At 53.0% G+C, this 16686-nt stretch overlaps 2 protein-coding genes across 2 annotated transcripts in view; one reads left to right on the forward strand and one right to left on the reverse strand.

Moving 5' to 3' along the window:
• Positions 1–264: 264 nt before the first annotated feature.
• Positions 265–9645, reverse strand: CSUI_000326 (multi-pass transmembrane protein; the record flags this gene model as incomplete). Its single annotated transcript, XM_068060560.1, has 16 exons — positions 9195–9645; positions 8541–8625; positions 8096–8180; positions 7069–7191; positions 6792–6911; positions 6045–6123; positions 5230–5445; positions 4601–4683; positions 3957–4184; positions 3440–3554; positions 2913–3034; positions 2336–2391; positions 2176–2240; positions 1541–1601; positions 1289–1414; positions 265–916 (listed from the first exon to the last, which is right to left on the reverse strand). Coding segments are annotated over exons 1-15 (1593 nt in total), but the record flags the coding sequence as incomplete, so codon positions are not given.
• Positions 9646–12346: 2701 nt separating this feature from the next.
• Positions 12347–16686, forward strand: part of CSUI_000327 (dnaj-like molecular chaperone) — a 6334-nt gene continuing 1994 nt past the window's right edge. The window contains exons 1-6 of the mRNA XM_068060561.1: positions 12347–13031; positions 14133–14245; positions 14521–14722; positions 15149–15267; positions 15933–16055; positions 16485–16644. Coding sequence (XP_067927460.1) covers positions 12908–13031; positions 14133–14245; positions 14521–14722; positions 15149–15267; positions 15933–16055; positions 16485–16644 — 841 coding nt within the window. The 5' untranslated portion in view covers positions 12347–12907. The remainder of the gene's footprint in view (positions 13032–14132; positions 14246–14520; positions 14723–15148; positions 15268–15932; positions 16056–16484; positions 16645–16686) is intronic.

Raw genomic sequence — 16686 nt, forward strand, 5'->3', positions numbered from 1 at the left:
TCTGGGACATGGTATTGAATTCAGCAATGTGCTTCTCGCAAGAGAAAAAGGAGGGACACACTTGACGGAAACGGTCGGATTGTTTTTTTCCTCACAGCTAACTATCTCCGCTGACTCATTCGCACCTTTCTTTCCTTTCTAGAACAGTCTTGTTCGCGAAGTTTTTTCACTTGACTCCTCTTTTGCTGGGGACATCGTTCGGCTAGGCGTCGGCGGGCCAGAGATGGACGTCGAGAGCTTTCTGAAAGCAAATGCGTCTATTCTTGGCTGAGTTTATGAAGTCGATTTGTTTCCTCTTTGAAGACGGTTTTTGTGTACCGGGACAAAAATCTGACTCAAAGCGAGTCAGTACGATCGGCACACGGAGAGCCAAGCGATGAAAACAGATTCGTGCGCGACTTTGAAATGTGCATGGGTCTGTGGCCCTTTGTAACATGTACAGGGGCTGCTGCCCTCGCAGAACACTCAAACAGCCAGCATCCCACGCACTTTGAGAAGGGCACAGCACACTCGAGAACCTGAAGAGGGTAGTCGAGGGGAGCCACGTCTCGTCGGACTGGCTTCCAGTTCCCCCCCAAAAAAAAAGTTGTTTCCGCGAGTCAGCACGCAAACAATCACGTAGTCAGCTACCTTTCAGCCGGAGTTCCTTACGCTTCCAGCCCTGCAGGGCGCCCGTCTGCGAGCAGCTCGGGGGAAAAGCTGATTGATTTCCTGCGCCACTCGTCGATAGACTTGTCAACGTTGGCAAGTCTTCCAGCGACGGCTTCCCGTACGGCATGTCTCGAGATGAGGTGTCTCTTACTTCCGTCAGTTCGAGAGACGAGATTCTTGGTTCTCCACGCAGGAACGAAGGGAGACACGGACGAATCGGAGATTCTTCCTGAGGCTTCGGCTAACTGAGGACCGGCCCTCGTGTCTACAAAAAACGCAATAATCCCATGGAGCAAACCGCATTTTTTATTGGCTTTGCGAAGCTTTGCCTGGTGAGCTTCCCGTCATGGTATGTTTACGGCTTCCGTTTCTCGCGGGATAGTGACATGACACGCAGCTCCTAGCGGATGGCCTTTCTGTCTTGTCGGTCTACGAGCAAATGGGTGCCGAAACCGACGCCATACACTGGACACCCGCAAAGATGTTTCGCTTGATGTTACAGCCAGTCGCATGAGCTGTGGTAGCCTTGTCTGATCCACACATAAGCAACTCCGTCGGAGGTGGCGGTGTAGAGATTCGTTCCGGATCGGGACGACACGGACGTGTGTGGTCGTTTTCGTTGACACACATCTCTTACCAAGTACATGGTCCCAGAGCCAGTGAGGGGCCCTGCGGAGGGGGCCAGAGGCAGCAGGGCAGGTTCGTCAACTTTGAATGGCATGTAGGCCCCAGTGGCGGTGGAGAGCTCATTCCCGTGAGCAACCTGACGGAGGCCGGAGAGGAAAGCAACGAACGCTATGCAGGGAAGACAGTTGTTGTGAGCAACTCAGAAAAGAAGTCAGCGCTGTTTGTTCGGCTATTTCACTGGATTCTGCAAAAAGACCCGGACTGCCGCATACCTTGCGCCTGAGGTCGAACCGACATTTCCAGAAAAGAATGTAGAGCGCGAGCTGCAGCAGAACCGTAAAAAAGGACGACAGAAGCTCAACACAGTCCAGGTGCTTTGGCAAAAATTTTCCTTTCTGGCCGGAGTGGGATGCAAGTATGTGTAGACTCCATTTCTCCCTGTGAATAACGAGTTTTTCTCCGTCTTGTAGCCAGTAGTAGCTGCTGGATCAGTGGCAAATCACGCTTGCCGGATGCTCGTTTCACACTCCGGCTGTCTGGCGAAGGCTCGCCAGTTGTGATAGAATCACCTGAAGTAAATACAGGGTATACATAGATATGTGTGCGGAGATACAGTTGTAACGTGTCGGTAGATAGTGCGGAAATATGCGTCCCCTAAGCACTCAGACGAGGACGCCCACGAGTAACAGAGACGTCCAGAGACACCTAGGTTCAGAAACATATTCTTTCTCAGCTTCTCTATGGGTATCGTAGCTACCTTCATTTCTGCTTCTCTTCTCGACAGCAGCTACTCTTCCTACAGATAGCCATGCGTTTGCGGGCAAAGTTGCAAGATCATACAAGAGGAAGACGTAGAGAAACATACACCCTGGAAGCACACACACCGATGGCGCGTACCTTCCAGATACAAAGAAAAATGGAAAAAACCTTGGTAATATTGTGAATGTCGGACTCGACCGATCCTGAAACAAGACAACAAAACAAGGTGACGAGACAGCGCTACTCCGGAAGAGTCAACACTTCATCTCATTTCTGCTTTGCGGCCTTTACAACTTACCAATCCTCCACGCTCGAAAGTAGATCCGCATCCAGCAAATGTCGTACCCCATGCCGCTGCGGAAGACCACGCTCGAGAGGACAATGCGTTCTTAGATAGACAACAGAAAATCTCGGTCTGCTAGGCGCGCCGTGGTTGAATGGCGACACTATAACTACAACGTACTCTGTCTGCCGTTGTCCACGAAACTGTGTGACCCGTGCAGGGGTGATCCACGTGTCTGTATAGACGTAGACGTAGAGAGGGATTACGCTCCGTAAACATACACGGGCCTGCCTATCTGCTGGCAGGCTGTGCAAGATCAATACACAGTCCTTGTGAGGCTTTGGTGAGCTGCAAGAGCACGCAGAGGCTCGCACGCGGGGCAGAGGCAGCCGCCGTTTACATATTCGTGTATCAGGCAGGTCAGAAACAAATGTTCCAAGCCGGATGCCGTACGTCAGCTAGTCGAAACGGCAGTGATGTTGTGATCGCACTGTAGGTCGGAAGGAATCAAGGGCTTGCATCGATCTGTGCTTTCTCTCTGAAACAGCCGGATCAAAGTCCCAATGAGGAGAAAGAAGAAAGAAAGACTTACACTGCTGCGCAGAGCATAAGGAAGGAATAGCGCCCGACAGTCCACCTGCGAGGATCTGACCCGACAGCAGCAACAGAATAGCAACAAATTCTCTTCACTCCGGGGAACTACTTCACGTGGCTCTACCGGTCGGGTAGGACAAAAACAAAGAGCCCATGGAGACAACAGCAGCTTTCCTGAAGTTACCAAGGCGGGGTCCGACTCCGAGCCCGAGACCACCGCACGAAGCACGGGTTACACCTTTCAAAGAGGTGACCCTACACAGCACATGAAAACAGCGAAACTGTATCACCTGCCTGAGGAGCAGTTAGCTTAGGACCGTGTGATACATCGCATTCACGTCCTCGCTAAGGACCCAGTCATCAAGGAAAGAGAAAAAACCGCTCCTTTTCCCATCATGGCCAGCTATGTCTTAGCTCCCATGTACACCAGAGGGCGCACCCCGGCCCTACGATTCACGTATCTGTGTTCGTCAGGGAGGCATCTTCCGTTTCCGCCTCGGGCCAGGAGCAGTGAAAGAGACACACCAAGGTTGTTCCAGAACGTGAAGGCCGCAATCATCTGATCAAGTGAAACTGCCCGCGTGTACCCAGCGACGCAGGAAAGACAAAACGTTAATGCGGCCACGTGCTGGCTTGTCGCCTGAAACAAAAGAAAACCACAGAAATTCCGAATCCAGACAGCTGCTATTAGTATACATGGTTACAAAAACGGACGCAAAGATCAATTTCGACTTCCCTGCAAAAACAAGCAGCTTCAACCCGCCAGCGGCGAAGACTCCCGGCCGAACAGGAAAGCAGCAGTAAAACTACAACCGTAGAGAAGGGGCCTGAGAAAGGAACCAGGAGCAAGGCGTCACCCGGCCACCCCGGCTACGCCCTACCGGGGGTACACGTCGAGTATCTTCCGACAACCGGTGACAGCCGATAAAACAGCAGAAGAGAGAGAAAGAAAACAGAAAACCGCTTTACATGACGCGAGCCCCTCATCAGAAAGACCCCAGAGAGTATGCGGTCTGTAGGCTCCCTGTGACGAGCTCCTTACCATCCAGCTACTTAGCTTCAGGTACACGCGAAGCTGATCAAGAAGCTTGGAGAGGTACTCTGGTCCTGCGGCAAACGCGGCTAATATGCCTCCGCCCCGGTGGCGCTTTTGCTCTTCTCCAAAAGGACGATTAAGCTTTTCGACCTCAGTCTGATAGTCGGAAATTTCGCGAAGCTTCACGTCTCGTCGCATGGAGAATTCTCCGAGATACGTGGTGTATAGCAGTTTCTGTTGAAAATCAGGCAGCGTGGATGGGGTGGCAGCAAGACACGCGACGAAAGGAAGTTACAATCACCAACAAAAAAGGACCCTTGGAGAGCGGACAAGAGGGGAGCACTGAATTCGATTACAGCGCCCAGGTGTGTCCGGTCAGGACACTACGATGACGTCGAGGGACGCGAAAGTGCTCCAAACCGCTGCGTTCACTCTGGACAGTAAGGCAGCTCGGAATGAATGCTTTTTGTCTAGCTGTACCTGCACAGCTGGTTCACTATACTCAAGTTAAGTGCTGGAGAGCGACACATACACGAGGAAGCGCCCACGGTTGGAGGCTTGCATAGGGCTGGAGTTGTGCAACAACCAGGAACCCCACGTCCCAGGGCAGTGTTCGTAAAGAAGGGTCGAGAGCTTATATCCCGACGAACCTTTGAGTAAATCCACTGACACGAAAGAACGATCTCTCCCTGATGACCCCAGATTTCCTTCGTCATTTCGTGTTTCTTTTGATCTGCAGACCACACAGCACAAAAACAGAACACCAGCTGAACGACACTGCGGCAAAGGAAACTCGCGTCCGAGGAAGAGCGGGACCTGACACCTTGTCTCTCTGTTGCGCAGAAACAAAAAGAAACCAAAAGAGGGAAGAGAGGCATGTGCCCCAAGAGCCGAGAGAACGAAGATCGAAAGTAAGAGCTCGAGCTGCCAAGAGAAGACTAGCACCACGCGGTCGTGTTGACAAGAAACCAACTTTCGCACTTGGAAGCGAAGGAAAGGGGCCGGAGAAGAGAGAACCGTTGAAGGTCTTGTATACCAGATAACTCACAGTTAGCTGGTATACAAGCTCTATTGGCGCCCGGTTTTTTCCGATAGGCTGTCACTGTTTGACGCACTGCAGTAACAGATCTACCTAGAAAACAAATCACCTTAAACACAGGACCCCACTGAAGGGATCACTGTTGGCGTACCACCCGTTCAGCATCTGAATGGACGCTGTCTAAGTCCGGCACGTATGGATAAGGTTTTGCGAGCGGACCTCTCCGTTCTTTCAGCATACCTGAAAGTTGCTCGAGTAAGATAGCGCAGTCTCCTACCAACTCGTCTGCTCCGCCATAAGGATCGACACGTATAAGGCATAGACGTAGGCTTCCTTCGCGTTTCGAGATTTCGAAAGAGAAGACCTCATTCAAGAAACAGCTTCCCTGCTGGACGGGGGCAGGCTGAGTCTCAATCACCTGTTGTTGACACTCCAAGTGAACTTTGTACATTGTCCCTGAAAGGAAACGCAGAACTAAACAGAGACACTGTTGATCCAGCGTCGGGGTCGTACGCACGGACCGCAGAAACACCCCTTGCATCCGCACCTTGATGGGAAACAGCACGGGTACGTTGACTTGTCCCAGGGGTTCACGCCTAACTGTCAGAGAGCGTGTAATGCGTACGTAGTGAACAGCACTGGGTCGACCTGCCGCGGGGCAAAGAGGTATTCAGCTGTCTTTGCCAGTCTCAAAAGGTCACACTCCACGACTGCAAGCCTACTCAAGGATCAAGTGAATTACATAACTAGACACGGGCAAGCGTATGTATATATATAGACATATGAATGCTTACATATCTCTTCACTCTGCTGCGTGAGTTCATGAAGAGATGCAAGAAGCGCGCAGGCGGGTCACATCGCCGGAAAATCTCCGACTGAAACTGTGAAGCGTCCTTGCAGCCGTGTCTAGACGCAGACACATTAAGATATGCAGAAGGTTTTCTCAACTCTTGCGTGACCGCAGACAGCTGTTCGAGATGGCGTATACAGTAGTGAGAAGATGTCCCCGCGCCAGTAATGAGGCACAGCGCATCTGGGCACGCTGCAGAACCTACCCCCTTCTGGAGACTCCCCACAGCCCCCTTGCAAATTTTGCAAACAAACGACCTGCACCGTCAGTTTGCTGTCTTCGTTCTGAAACCACAGAAATGCGAATCCTTCAAGGAAAAAAAAACACGTGCACCGTCTGTGGCCACCTCGGTCACCGGTCTTTCTTCTCACCAAAAATCATTCCCGCGCGCCAGTGATCGGGATCGATCCTTGACGGAGTACGGAACTACAGAGACATATTGTCGCGCTGATCACCACACATTTGTATGGACTCGCACACGTGTATGGTCGAAGTTGGTGACCGTGCTGCCCTCTGTCCACCAAGTCTAGCCGAAGCCTGCTATCCCTCCTTGGGGGGTCGGCGACATCACTGCAGTGCGCCTTAAAAACCGATCTGATGTGGGACAGGAAACAAGTGCAGAGGCCCTTCCACACAACCGGCAGGCAGGTACACAGTTACCCTAGGGCTGTGGTGTAGAAGAGCGATTATCAGGAAAATGGCACGAACACCTAGGCAGGATCGTAAACAGGGGACAAGGCTTTGTCTAGGTCCGGGCCCTTGCACCTCTGAACAGAACCCTATTCCCGTGCACGCACATATGTGCATATATACCCATGTATGGACGCGGAGACAAGAGAAGCATGTTTTCTTTCTGAGTCAACGAGATTCCCTGCAGGGCTGGTGGGAAGCCCGAGGCCGACCTTTTCGTCAGTACACACGCGCCGACAAAGAGAGGACACCAGGAGCATACCATAGCCGCAGAAGGGTTTCTCTCGATGTTCTGGAGATTAACTTCGGCTTGTTGCAGCATGCGTTCGGTGCTCTCAAGTTCTCCTCGTGCTGCCTCCAACACCGCATTCAACTCGCGCCGCTAAGCCATGCATCACGGCACACCAGCGAGAAACACAGCATGTGCTTCACTCGTTAAGGACTACAAGAAGAGAAATAAATCGGAGAGGATGCAACTGCTGTAGAGGAGTCGTTACAAGGGGCCGCCAAGTAAAAACCGCCATGACTAGATGACTTACTCGCTTCATGTAAGACTCGATAAACGTCCTCCCGGAGATGTAGTTTGTGCCGGTGACGGAATAGGATGAAAGTGCGGAGAAAATACGACGAATCATTTCCTCATCGTAGTTCTTGAACGATTGCTGAAAAGAAAAAATGAAACACCGGATATCAAGGGAAACCGTCCGCCGGTTCACGGGAACGCGCTTCGATATCAGGCACAAGACGAAGGAAAGCACCGCAGATGCCCGGTGCCGGGAAACTCAGCCACTCGGGCCAAGTGGGTCGGTCCAACTAGCCACATCAGAAATCCAGGAGAAAGAGTGTTGAGAGAGGACTGCAGCCGCGTGAAAGCTGGGGTCATGCCATGCTCGGAGGGAGAGCAAACTGCCCGTAACACAAGCTTCGATCCAACGGTCCCGAAGAACAAAAATGAGGATCCTGCCGTTGCCGCAGAGTCATTCGCAAAGCAGAGTACGGTATCAGTGACATGAGAAAACATGCGTGGATCGCGCCAGAACGGCCAGCGTGAGAGCAAGGACGGAGTGTTTTACATCGTGCAAGTCAGACGACGGCCTGCGCGGGGGGGCTGAGCCGCCTCGGCAGGACACTTCGTCCCCCCCGAATAACTGACACACGGCAAGCCGACAACGGTCTGGCGCGCTTTTTGACTTAGGTGGATGAGTCCTCATGGCACCGTTGGCGCGACCTGTCACAAGTGTTGGCAATGCCGTCTCAGGAACGCCGTCATCAGAGGTCCCCCTCTGATCCTTACCAGAGCGACCGTTTTCTCGTGAGTTTCCGAAGAGACTAACTTGGCATTTTGCCACGCAGAGGCTTGCGGGCCAACGAGACTTCAGGGCGTTTCCGCCGTGGTGGTGACGCGACTCTCTGTGAAGTCGTCGGGCAGTGTACTTATTTTTCTGAAGCCACGTGCAGAACCCGCCTTCAGTGACAGACACAGAGGTTGTTACCCGGATGTGCCTACCACTCTTGAGGATTAATAAAACACAACAAGCGGCTGAAAAAAACAAAGCGAGGGCTTACCCGGAGACGGCCGACAAGTTCATCTAGAGAAACGTATGTATCTGGCATGATCCCAACGGTGGCAAAGTCCTCGTAGAGTGTCCTCCTGTAGAAAACACAACCAAGAGCTCCTCTCCACGGCACTGCAGAGTGACAACAGCTATCTCGATCGAGCTACGGTTCTGCTTTTTACTACAAGGTAGGAGGGACCGAAATTGCTCGCCAAGACCTGGGTGCCGCATGTGCAGATACGTCCTGCTCGGACACAGTTGTTCAGTGCTTTAGGTCAGATGGCAAGCACAGCAAGGAGAGTGAGAACTTGCGAGCCTGCTTCGCTTTGTCGGCGCAATCTAATCTGCAAGAGGAGCCAGTGCCTTCCGCGCATCGAGGTCATGTGAACGGGAAGTACGGAAGCATGCAGATAATGTGATGCTTTTCTAAAGAAGTTAGGCCGCAGCAAACATACTTTTCTGCCTCCTCTAGGATCTCTCGGTTCTCCATAACGTTAGGCGGCGGGGCGATGAACGCCTCCTCAATACTGTCGGAGGGATCTGCAGAATTGAACAATAAAAAATTTTGACAGCGTCCAACGAAGGAGGACGGGCGTGCAGGAAGAACTGCACTTTGGCCTCTCTAGCACAGTGTTCGTAAAACGACAGAGCCGGGAACTACCCCAGGTAGAGAACCGAGCACAAAGAGAGCGGGGAAGTGGCGGCATCAACGAAGTGAAATATTTCCTCCTCCGCGTTTACGGTAGGTCCTCGCGCCAGCTGCCCAGGCCCTGAGAGGTCGCCCAGAGTACGTGAATCGTATGGCAGATAAAAGAAAGGACCTCTAGAGTGCAGCAGTCCGGCCAGGTACCCGTGACCCGTGTGGTGAGCAGCAGGCTTGTCATGCAAGACAAGTGCACAGCAGCTAAGGCCAAGGCCGTTCTTCGGGGAGGTCCCCGCGTGAAGGACACGGTGCAACAGACGGGCGGAGCGTATCGTGAAACTACGGCACGCTTTGAAGGGAAACGCAGACGCCGCGTCGGGAAAAACTCCAGCCTGCTGAGCAGCCGACAACTCAATGGCAAAGCTGCTCCGGCTCCGCAGTTTGAGACAAGCTCATAGAGTCTCACCCAAAGAAAAGGGCGGGAAGAAGCCTGCCATCCTGCCAGAAAAAAGAGGCCTGGTGATGCAAGACCGCAGCTGTTGAACCGAAACCCTAAGTAGGGAGCAGCGACTTTCAGAGCGACCTTGCTGAGTTACACGCGTCCCACCCAGTTGCGAAACCACAGCAGCTGCGCGAAGCGAAGGCGACAGAAACTTGCGAATGCAACGCGCAATGAAACCGAAAGAGGAGAGTCCGGGTTCTTGCCCGGGTGATGAGATGCTGCGGAAACAGCTGGAGTGAGGTCTCTAAAAAAAGCAGCAAGCGCTCAGCTCTGCCATACGGAAGCGCCCCTGAGTAACGGAAACTGGTAGCGAAGAAATTTGCAAAGAAACCGTCAAGACAGGGCGGATGCTGCTCAGATGCGACTGGAGACAGGACAGAGCATGCAGAGTGAGAAGACAGTCGGGAGGGCAGCTGTAAACCGGATATGGCGACGAAGAGCTACGAAGAGCTGAGTCTCTCAAAAAGCCAAGGGGAAGAAGAGCGAAGTGTTCATCTCATCTCTTAGACATACTGAGATGAAAAGAATTTCTCAGTGCGTATATCCGTGCGCCTCTAGGGTATCTGCGTATCCCCCGTAAATCTGGCCCGCGGATTGTTGAGCAGCTCAGCTAACTCGGCTACAGCAAGTCGGTGACAAGGAGTAAGTTAGTAAATGAGGCAAACCGAGGGTGGACTCATCCTCTCCAGCTTATATGGGAGTCACTGCAGCGCTGCTTTTATTGTGTGATTTAGAAAGAGCAACACGGCGTGCAACTGAAACCTACACGATGGGCTGAGTGCGCCGCGATTAGTGTCGCGGCGAAGTGTGCGCTGCCGGGGAGAAGGGCTGCGTCGTAGTCGCCTAAGAGAGAAGGTTGCTCAGAACTTACTCTTTCTACGAGAGCAGCCTACGGGTACCTCTGTGCAGCCAGAATGATCGGCGAAAGCAGAAACGAGCTGCTGCCGCCGTCAAGGTGACCCCTGTCACTGGCGTTTCCGCAGGTGGCGAAGACTCCCAAATTACACGCCAAAATTCATCCGGCATCTCTTGACAGGCCGCTATGGCCTTCCTCTCCCGTCCGCAGAGCCTATCAACTCAGGCAGTCTCGCCTCGCCGTTCTTCCCGCCGTGTCCCCAGTCAGAGAGAACACACAAACTGCCCTCGTCCGGGCCTCATCCAGATCGACTACTCTCTCACGAGGAACCGAAAACTCCCTTGTAGTAGTTGCGAGGACGACTCCGGCTTACAGCAACCAAGCAGCTCATGATAGTACTCCACGTGAGCTCTCCGGAACCGCTCGGTGGAGAAGCTTCGCTGAAGGCAGCCTCCGGGGACACACATACACCCCCCACTACGAAAGAGTGCGAGAACACACTGCTATCTATTCGGAAAAGACGTCTGCTGGAGCGGTGAAGTCTGGGGAGCCACCGCGGCGAGAGTACTGGCGGCTCATATTCGACTTGTGTGCGGACCTGAACGCGCAAGCCCGGGATTTCTGTACCTGCAGAGCAGACGCTGGCTCGTGCTAAGCGTTCCGAATTGGGAGTACGACATACGAAGACACCCGAGGAGCAGGCTGTGAAGTAGCTCTCAGAGCCAGCGTGGAACGGTCTTGCGGCAGGGAAGTGCATGCGGGAGACACTGAGTAGCGTCAGGGGGGAAGCGTCGGGGCCGGTTGCCGTACACGCCTGTTTTTTCAGCCTATCTCTGGCCGGTAGGAGTTTAAGGACGAACTCACATGACGTGACGGGCCTCACGGAAACCCCATGGGAAGTTGTCAATGGAGGTAAAGAAAGGAGCCAGGACATTAAACCGACTTTGCTGCAGAGTCGTACCACGGCCAGATAGGTCGGAGAGTGTTCTAAGGAGGCGTGCCCATACTTCCCCGACGATGAACTCATTGCTCCGTGACTGCTGCACTGATTAGATGCAGTACTCAAGAATAGCCCCAGAGACACTCCACTCTGATAATCGACAAGGCAGAAGGACGATACAGAAGCACTTTGGCTAACCAGTCACCGAGCCATCTAAATGACTCACGCTGACCAGGGTATCGACCGTGTGACCGGCCAACTGATTGAAGTTGTGGGTTGAGTGAGCTGTTTTGGCTGGCCGTGGGCAGGCGTGATTCCGTGCTGGTGCGCGTGGGCTTAGTCTGGGCTTGGCACACAAACTTCATCTACCGTTGCATAAGCTCATGTGATACAGATATGCACCTCGGAGCGAGAGCTGTCCCATCCGGGCCGGCACACGCGATGCCAGAAACACAGATCCCAGCAGGTGCAAACCAGTGGGAGGGCCTCACACGTATTAACCCGACATCTAATACTTGTGCACAACTAGCACTGTCCTCACATTCGGGCATCGTTAGCCACTGGGCTCAAAAGAGTCCGGTGCCCAGAGCATCTACTGAAAGAGCGATGAAGCCGGGTCCCAAATTTTGCACACTGGACTTTCGCCCTTCCCGGCAGTGTCGAGGGAGAGCGTATCGATGGCAGCCCTGCATTTGCAGCTTCGAACCTGCGCTGCTTGGTCTGTTCGTGTACCCGATAAGAAACCACGCAAACTCTTGGTTCGCAGAGCGAACACGAACAGCAGATTGAGGATTCTTTCCGTACCCAGAAAGCACAGCGTCGTACGACTTCCTGTCACGTGAAGTGTTGAGAATGCGGAAGGGAAAGCGCGGCACCGAAGGGAAGGGGTCTTTTTGTTTTCTTGATTCCTTACCGACTCCGGGTGCACCATGAGAGACAAAGCCACCGATCTTACTGCAAAATCACCGGAACCAAAAGGCCGGGAAGCTGCTGTCGGTGCTGCACACAACGTCCCATACCCGGGATGTGGGGTGCCTCTATCTTGGCTCATGACGTGCCGGTTTGGGACGTTATACCGCGGAAAAATTCGGTGCAAGGAGCACTATGGCGGATGGGCGGCTCGCCGTTGGGAGGGTGGGGCCTGACGGTGACAAAACTCAAACTGGGTAAGCACTGGGAAGCTACAAAGCTACGAGAAGTGCCGTTGTAGCACCTCGGACTGACGGACCCCAAAGTGTCGCCAAATACGAGACGAGGGGTCGCCCGCGAAAAGCAGCCGTTCGAACCGGCAGCCCCCAGCAAACGAAAACAAACTCCGCACTGCCCGTAGTCCATATTACTTCTGCAACAGAAATTGAGGCAAAGAAGAAGCCTCTATCTAGTTGAACGTGGGTCGTGACCGGGAAATCGCATGGGTCGGCGTCCCGAGCAGCCAACGATACTGACCTTGCCCGCACCCCGTTCTAGAGGAGTTTGCAAAGACTACCATCCAAGTGCACCGCAGGTTGCAGAACTTCACATCCAGCCCGGGGGACATCGGACGGGGGGTGGCGAGCACAGGGGTGGTAATTGTTTTTTAAAGTGAACCTGCGGGTCGCCTTGCAGGTTCGATTGCCGCCGTTTGGGAGCTGATAACATGCATGCTCCTTCCTTCTCGGACCCCTGGGTTCGACTGGTCCAACTGTTTCTCTGCTGCGCCATTCATCTCATTTTTTCTCGGGATTTTTTCGTGCTTGTCTTCCTTCGTGGCGTGTTCCATTCAAAGCTTCCCCCATAGAAGAGGGTTTTTTCCCGGGGAAGCTCTTATTTTCCCAACGGGGCCACAGAGAGCACGCCCCATTTAACTCGCCGTGGTCCCTGCAGTTTTTTTTTGTTGCAATAATGGACGAAGTTATCCGCAGATCTTTTGTTTACGGGCTTGCCACTACGGCCCTTCTCCATCCAAAGCTCTACTCTTGTGTACCTGACCGCGGCCGGCAATTCATCCGGTTTTTCAGGAAGCCGGGTAAGCGCCAGTCGGTGCACTGCATGGTTTCTCCATTCAGCTGTTATGACCCTTGGTTCACGACTACAGCCGTAGCACTCCTTTCCATGTTTCTTTGTGGCGTGCGTCGTTTACCTGGCTGGAAGTATCTGCGGTGCGGGAGGAGGGAGCGTAGGCGGGGTAATGAAGAGATTTGAATGACAAAACACTCTTCTCGCAGATCAAGCTTTCCGGAGGGTCCGTTACGCAGTAGCGCTCGCATTTGCGTTGTGGGGATGTGGATTCTGGTTCGTAATTAAGCGCCGCCGAAAGCGAAGGGGCTGGTTCTCCGGTCCTCGTATCCATGCGGGGCTTTCTTGCATCTTCTGTTCTCTAGTCGTGTCTTCCATTTCGTGGGGTCACACAAAGCGGGCACGCTTGTGCCTGGAGAGAAATAGCAGTGTCTCTGAGCGTGAATGGCAGGCGGGGCTTTTTTTGTTTACTCCGTCTACCCATCGGGTGGCATCTGGACAGTTAGCCTCCATTTGATGCGTATTTTCTCGATGTGGGAGATATCCGGTTGTGTGTAAATAAGCGATGTGTCGAAGGGTCTGCCGGGTTTAGGCCGACGGCGGGTCATTCACAGAGCCTTGTAGGTGCCCTGGGACCCAAGACAGTCTTCTGGTGGGAGGACGATCCGGGTGGATGGACTAGCTTGTCTGGCGCGTAGCATACCAGCGAAACTGTAAACCACGTCCGTTTGTCAAGTGTGACCTTGCTTTCAACGCTGTCTGGTTAACTCTTCAGTGTCAATGAATCCGCGGTTTCCGAGGTATACGCAACGGGGATATCAGAAGTCCTCTACGGTGGTCAGCCGACTTCTCTAGTGTCACCTAGACTGTATTTACTTCCTGTCCTTTTCGGAGGCCAGGCAATGGTAGGAGTCAGTTTTCTGTCATGTATCAATCGTGCGTGTGTCGTCACCAATAAGCTCATTAATTCGTGATAGTGTTCGCCGCGGAGACTTACCGCGAATGTAACCGGGACGCCAGCAGCGAAACGACATACTGCCTGCCAGAGTGGATTCTCGCTTGAACCACATCGAATCTTGCGCATGTCTGCTGTGCTGTTTACTCGCCGCAGTGTTGACCGCAATGGTGCTGTATCTTTTTTACGTCGCGATTCCCCCGGACAGGACTGACTTGTATTCTCTCTTGGAGGTTGACGTGTCAGCGTCGAAGAACGAAATTTTGCAGGTGAGCTTCCATGCTGTTCATCAGCAGGCGGACTGGTGAAGGACAGACACTTGTTACTTGGAGAACGAGCCTAGTACGTAGGCGTGTCTGGTAGAGGCCGAAGAAGTGTGAACACGCTGTTGGCGAGTAAGGGGCACCCTGAATATGAACTGAGTGACCCTGGCTCAGGCGTACGAGAGTCTTTCTCGCAGTGTTGATGGTTTTTTTTCTCGTCTTCGTTGTTCGAAAGGCATGTCCTGTATCTGGTACGGACACACGTTTGCTTGTCGGCTCAGGCCTACCGCACAGTATCGAAGAAGTTTCATCCTGACAAGATGGCGGCGGCGGAGGCGGCGGGTGGTGCCGTCCCGCAGCGTCCTCCTGGATTCAGGAACATGAAGAATGAGGAGTTTTTCATGGAGATCAAGAAGGCACAGGAAGTGCTTATGAGCGACGTGCGGAGGTCTAACTACGACCGTTTTGGCGACCATAACTACGGTACGGACTCCTGCCGTGCAGTAAAGGACAGCGTTTGTACGGTTGTGTACCAGCGAGTCCGTGCGGCGTTCCGATGAAGTTTCTTCTTTCGAGCTTCCAGTGAACCCCTACAAAACATCCGGCGGCCCATGTGTTCAACAGGCTGCCGTAATGAGCAGGTCGTGCGTCAGTGGTGTAGGGACCGGATAGTGCGGGAGAACATGAATTGCTTGTATGTGGGGAGGGAAGTCCGGGGTTTCGATTGTTGTCTTCGCGATACAGTACACTAGTACTGGGAAAAATTCAGTGTTGCTTCACTCGCGGCTGGTGACAGGACGCCCTGCGGAAGAGTGCCTGATAGTTCGGTTGTGACTCCGGGAGTGATCAGCGGGGTTTCACTGTCCAGGGGGTTTGGCTACTCTTCTGTGTATGCTGACTGTATTGCAGGAGAAATCGATGAGAAAACAACCATCATTGTCGTATGCCTCGCCTTTGTTTCTCACCTCATATGTTTTTGCGTGGGATTCCTCGTGTCCTTTCCGAAGCATGTCAGCTTCGCCCGGCAGGTGAGTGTTAGCGTCCCGTGCCGCGTATTTGCCGTCGAAACTTTGGCAGTTGTGTTGAATCCGCAAGGCAAGTGTACGGAATGGTACACTGGGAATTGAGATCTGTACAGGCGAAGCGTGGCCTGAGGCTAGAAGCTCCAATCTCACGAAGCAAGCAGCGATTTGAAATACACATAGCTATCTGCGTGCGCGGGGACAATGACAACGTAGGATGAACACTGAAGCACAGGCGGCATGTATTTCTCTTCTTGCAATTTCACAGGTGTATTCTACAAGAATATTCGTGCGCGTTGGGCTGTTGTTTACTCTCGAGCTTTCATAGTACCCCTCGGTTAGTTAGGCGGCTAGCGCCGTTCAGAAGGTGACTGGTGGCGTGAAAGTCCCATACTACTTTTCCTGGGAGATGCCCCGGTCCACGCTCACGCGGCTGCTGCATGGCGTAGTCCCTTGTCTTGGGAGAACGCTGATACAGATGTTGATAGCCTCATGTCACTTGGTCTGTCATCAATTCTCTTTGTGGGATGGGACCGCATCATCCAAATGACATATATGAGTGAGGACTTTGTCTTTGGATGGTTAGGATAGAACGGAAGGCTTTCCGCGTTCTGAATCGGGCCGTTATGTCCGCGGCTGCATATCTCCGATATATTGTTTGCGTCTCATAGGTATTTGTCGTCTACAACATGGCGATGTTCTGCAACGAGCTCCAGATCCGGTTCGTGGAGGACGGCGACGCGTTGTCTTTCCTGCCTTTTGTCAGCAAACTTGTTCCGTTTGAGAGAGTCCAGGTGAGCTGCCTCATTACTACGTGGGATTGAGCTTGCTTTATCTTTATGATGTCTTCTCGTGTCACAGTAGCTCTCGGGGATCTCGATTTTTCTTGTGCAGTTGTGTGTGTAGAGTGTCTTGTTGAACTACTTGAGGGATTGCAAGACATGTCTCTGGCTGCATACACGATGTTCTGAGGCGCGGCGGGCTGTGTAAGCAGCGGGGTCTTACCCGGTTAGTTACGGTGGAAAGGGCGCGCGAGACTGTTCTTCAGAGCGTTTTGCTGGGTGCATTTCATTTGTCTCTCTGTCTGCGACTATTTTACGCATGGGTCATACTCAAGGAGCCTCGCGGAACGCTAACGCCAGAGCAACGAGCAAAGTTCACCGCGTGGACAAAATTGTACTGAACTTTTTCCTTCTCTTTGGTGTTGCCTTCTCTGTCCCTAGTTTTTCTTAGGTCTGTTCCCGTGCGTGCTGTGCGCAAGTCTCTGCCTCGCCGCATGGCAGTTCACTGATAATCCGGCCAAGCGCCTAGCGCTTCTGAAGGCCTTACTCTCCACTAATCGGGTTCTCACAGAGCGGACACAGGAGGTCGTGCGCGTTACAGGTGCGACTCGCAAGCCCATATTCAGGGGTGACTTCGTGCGGG

The sequence above is a fragment of the Cystoisospora suis genome (assembly GCF_002600585.1).
Source record: "Cystoisospora suis strain Wien I chromosome Unknown contig_149, whole genome shotgun sequence".
Lineage (NCBI taxonomy): Eukaryota > Apicomplexa > Conoidasida > Eucoccidiorida > Sarcocystidae > Cystoisospora > Cystoisospora suis.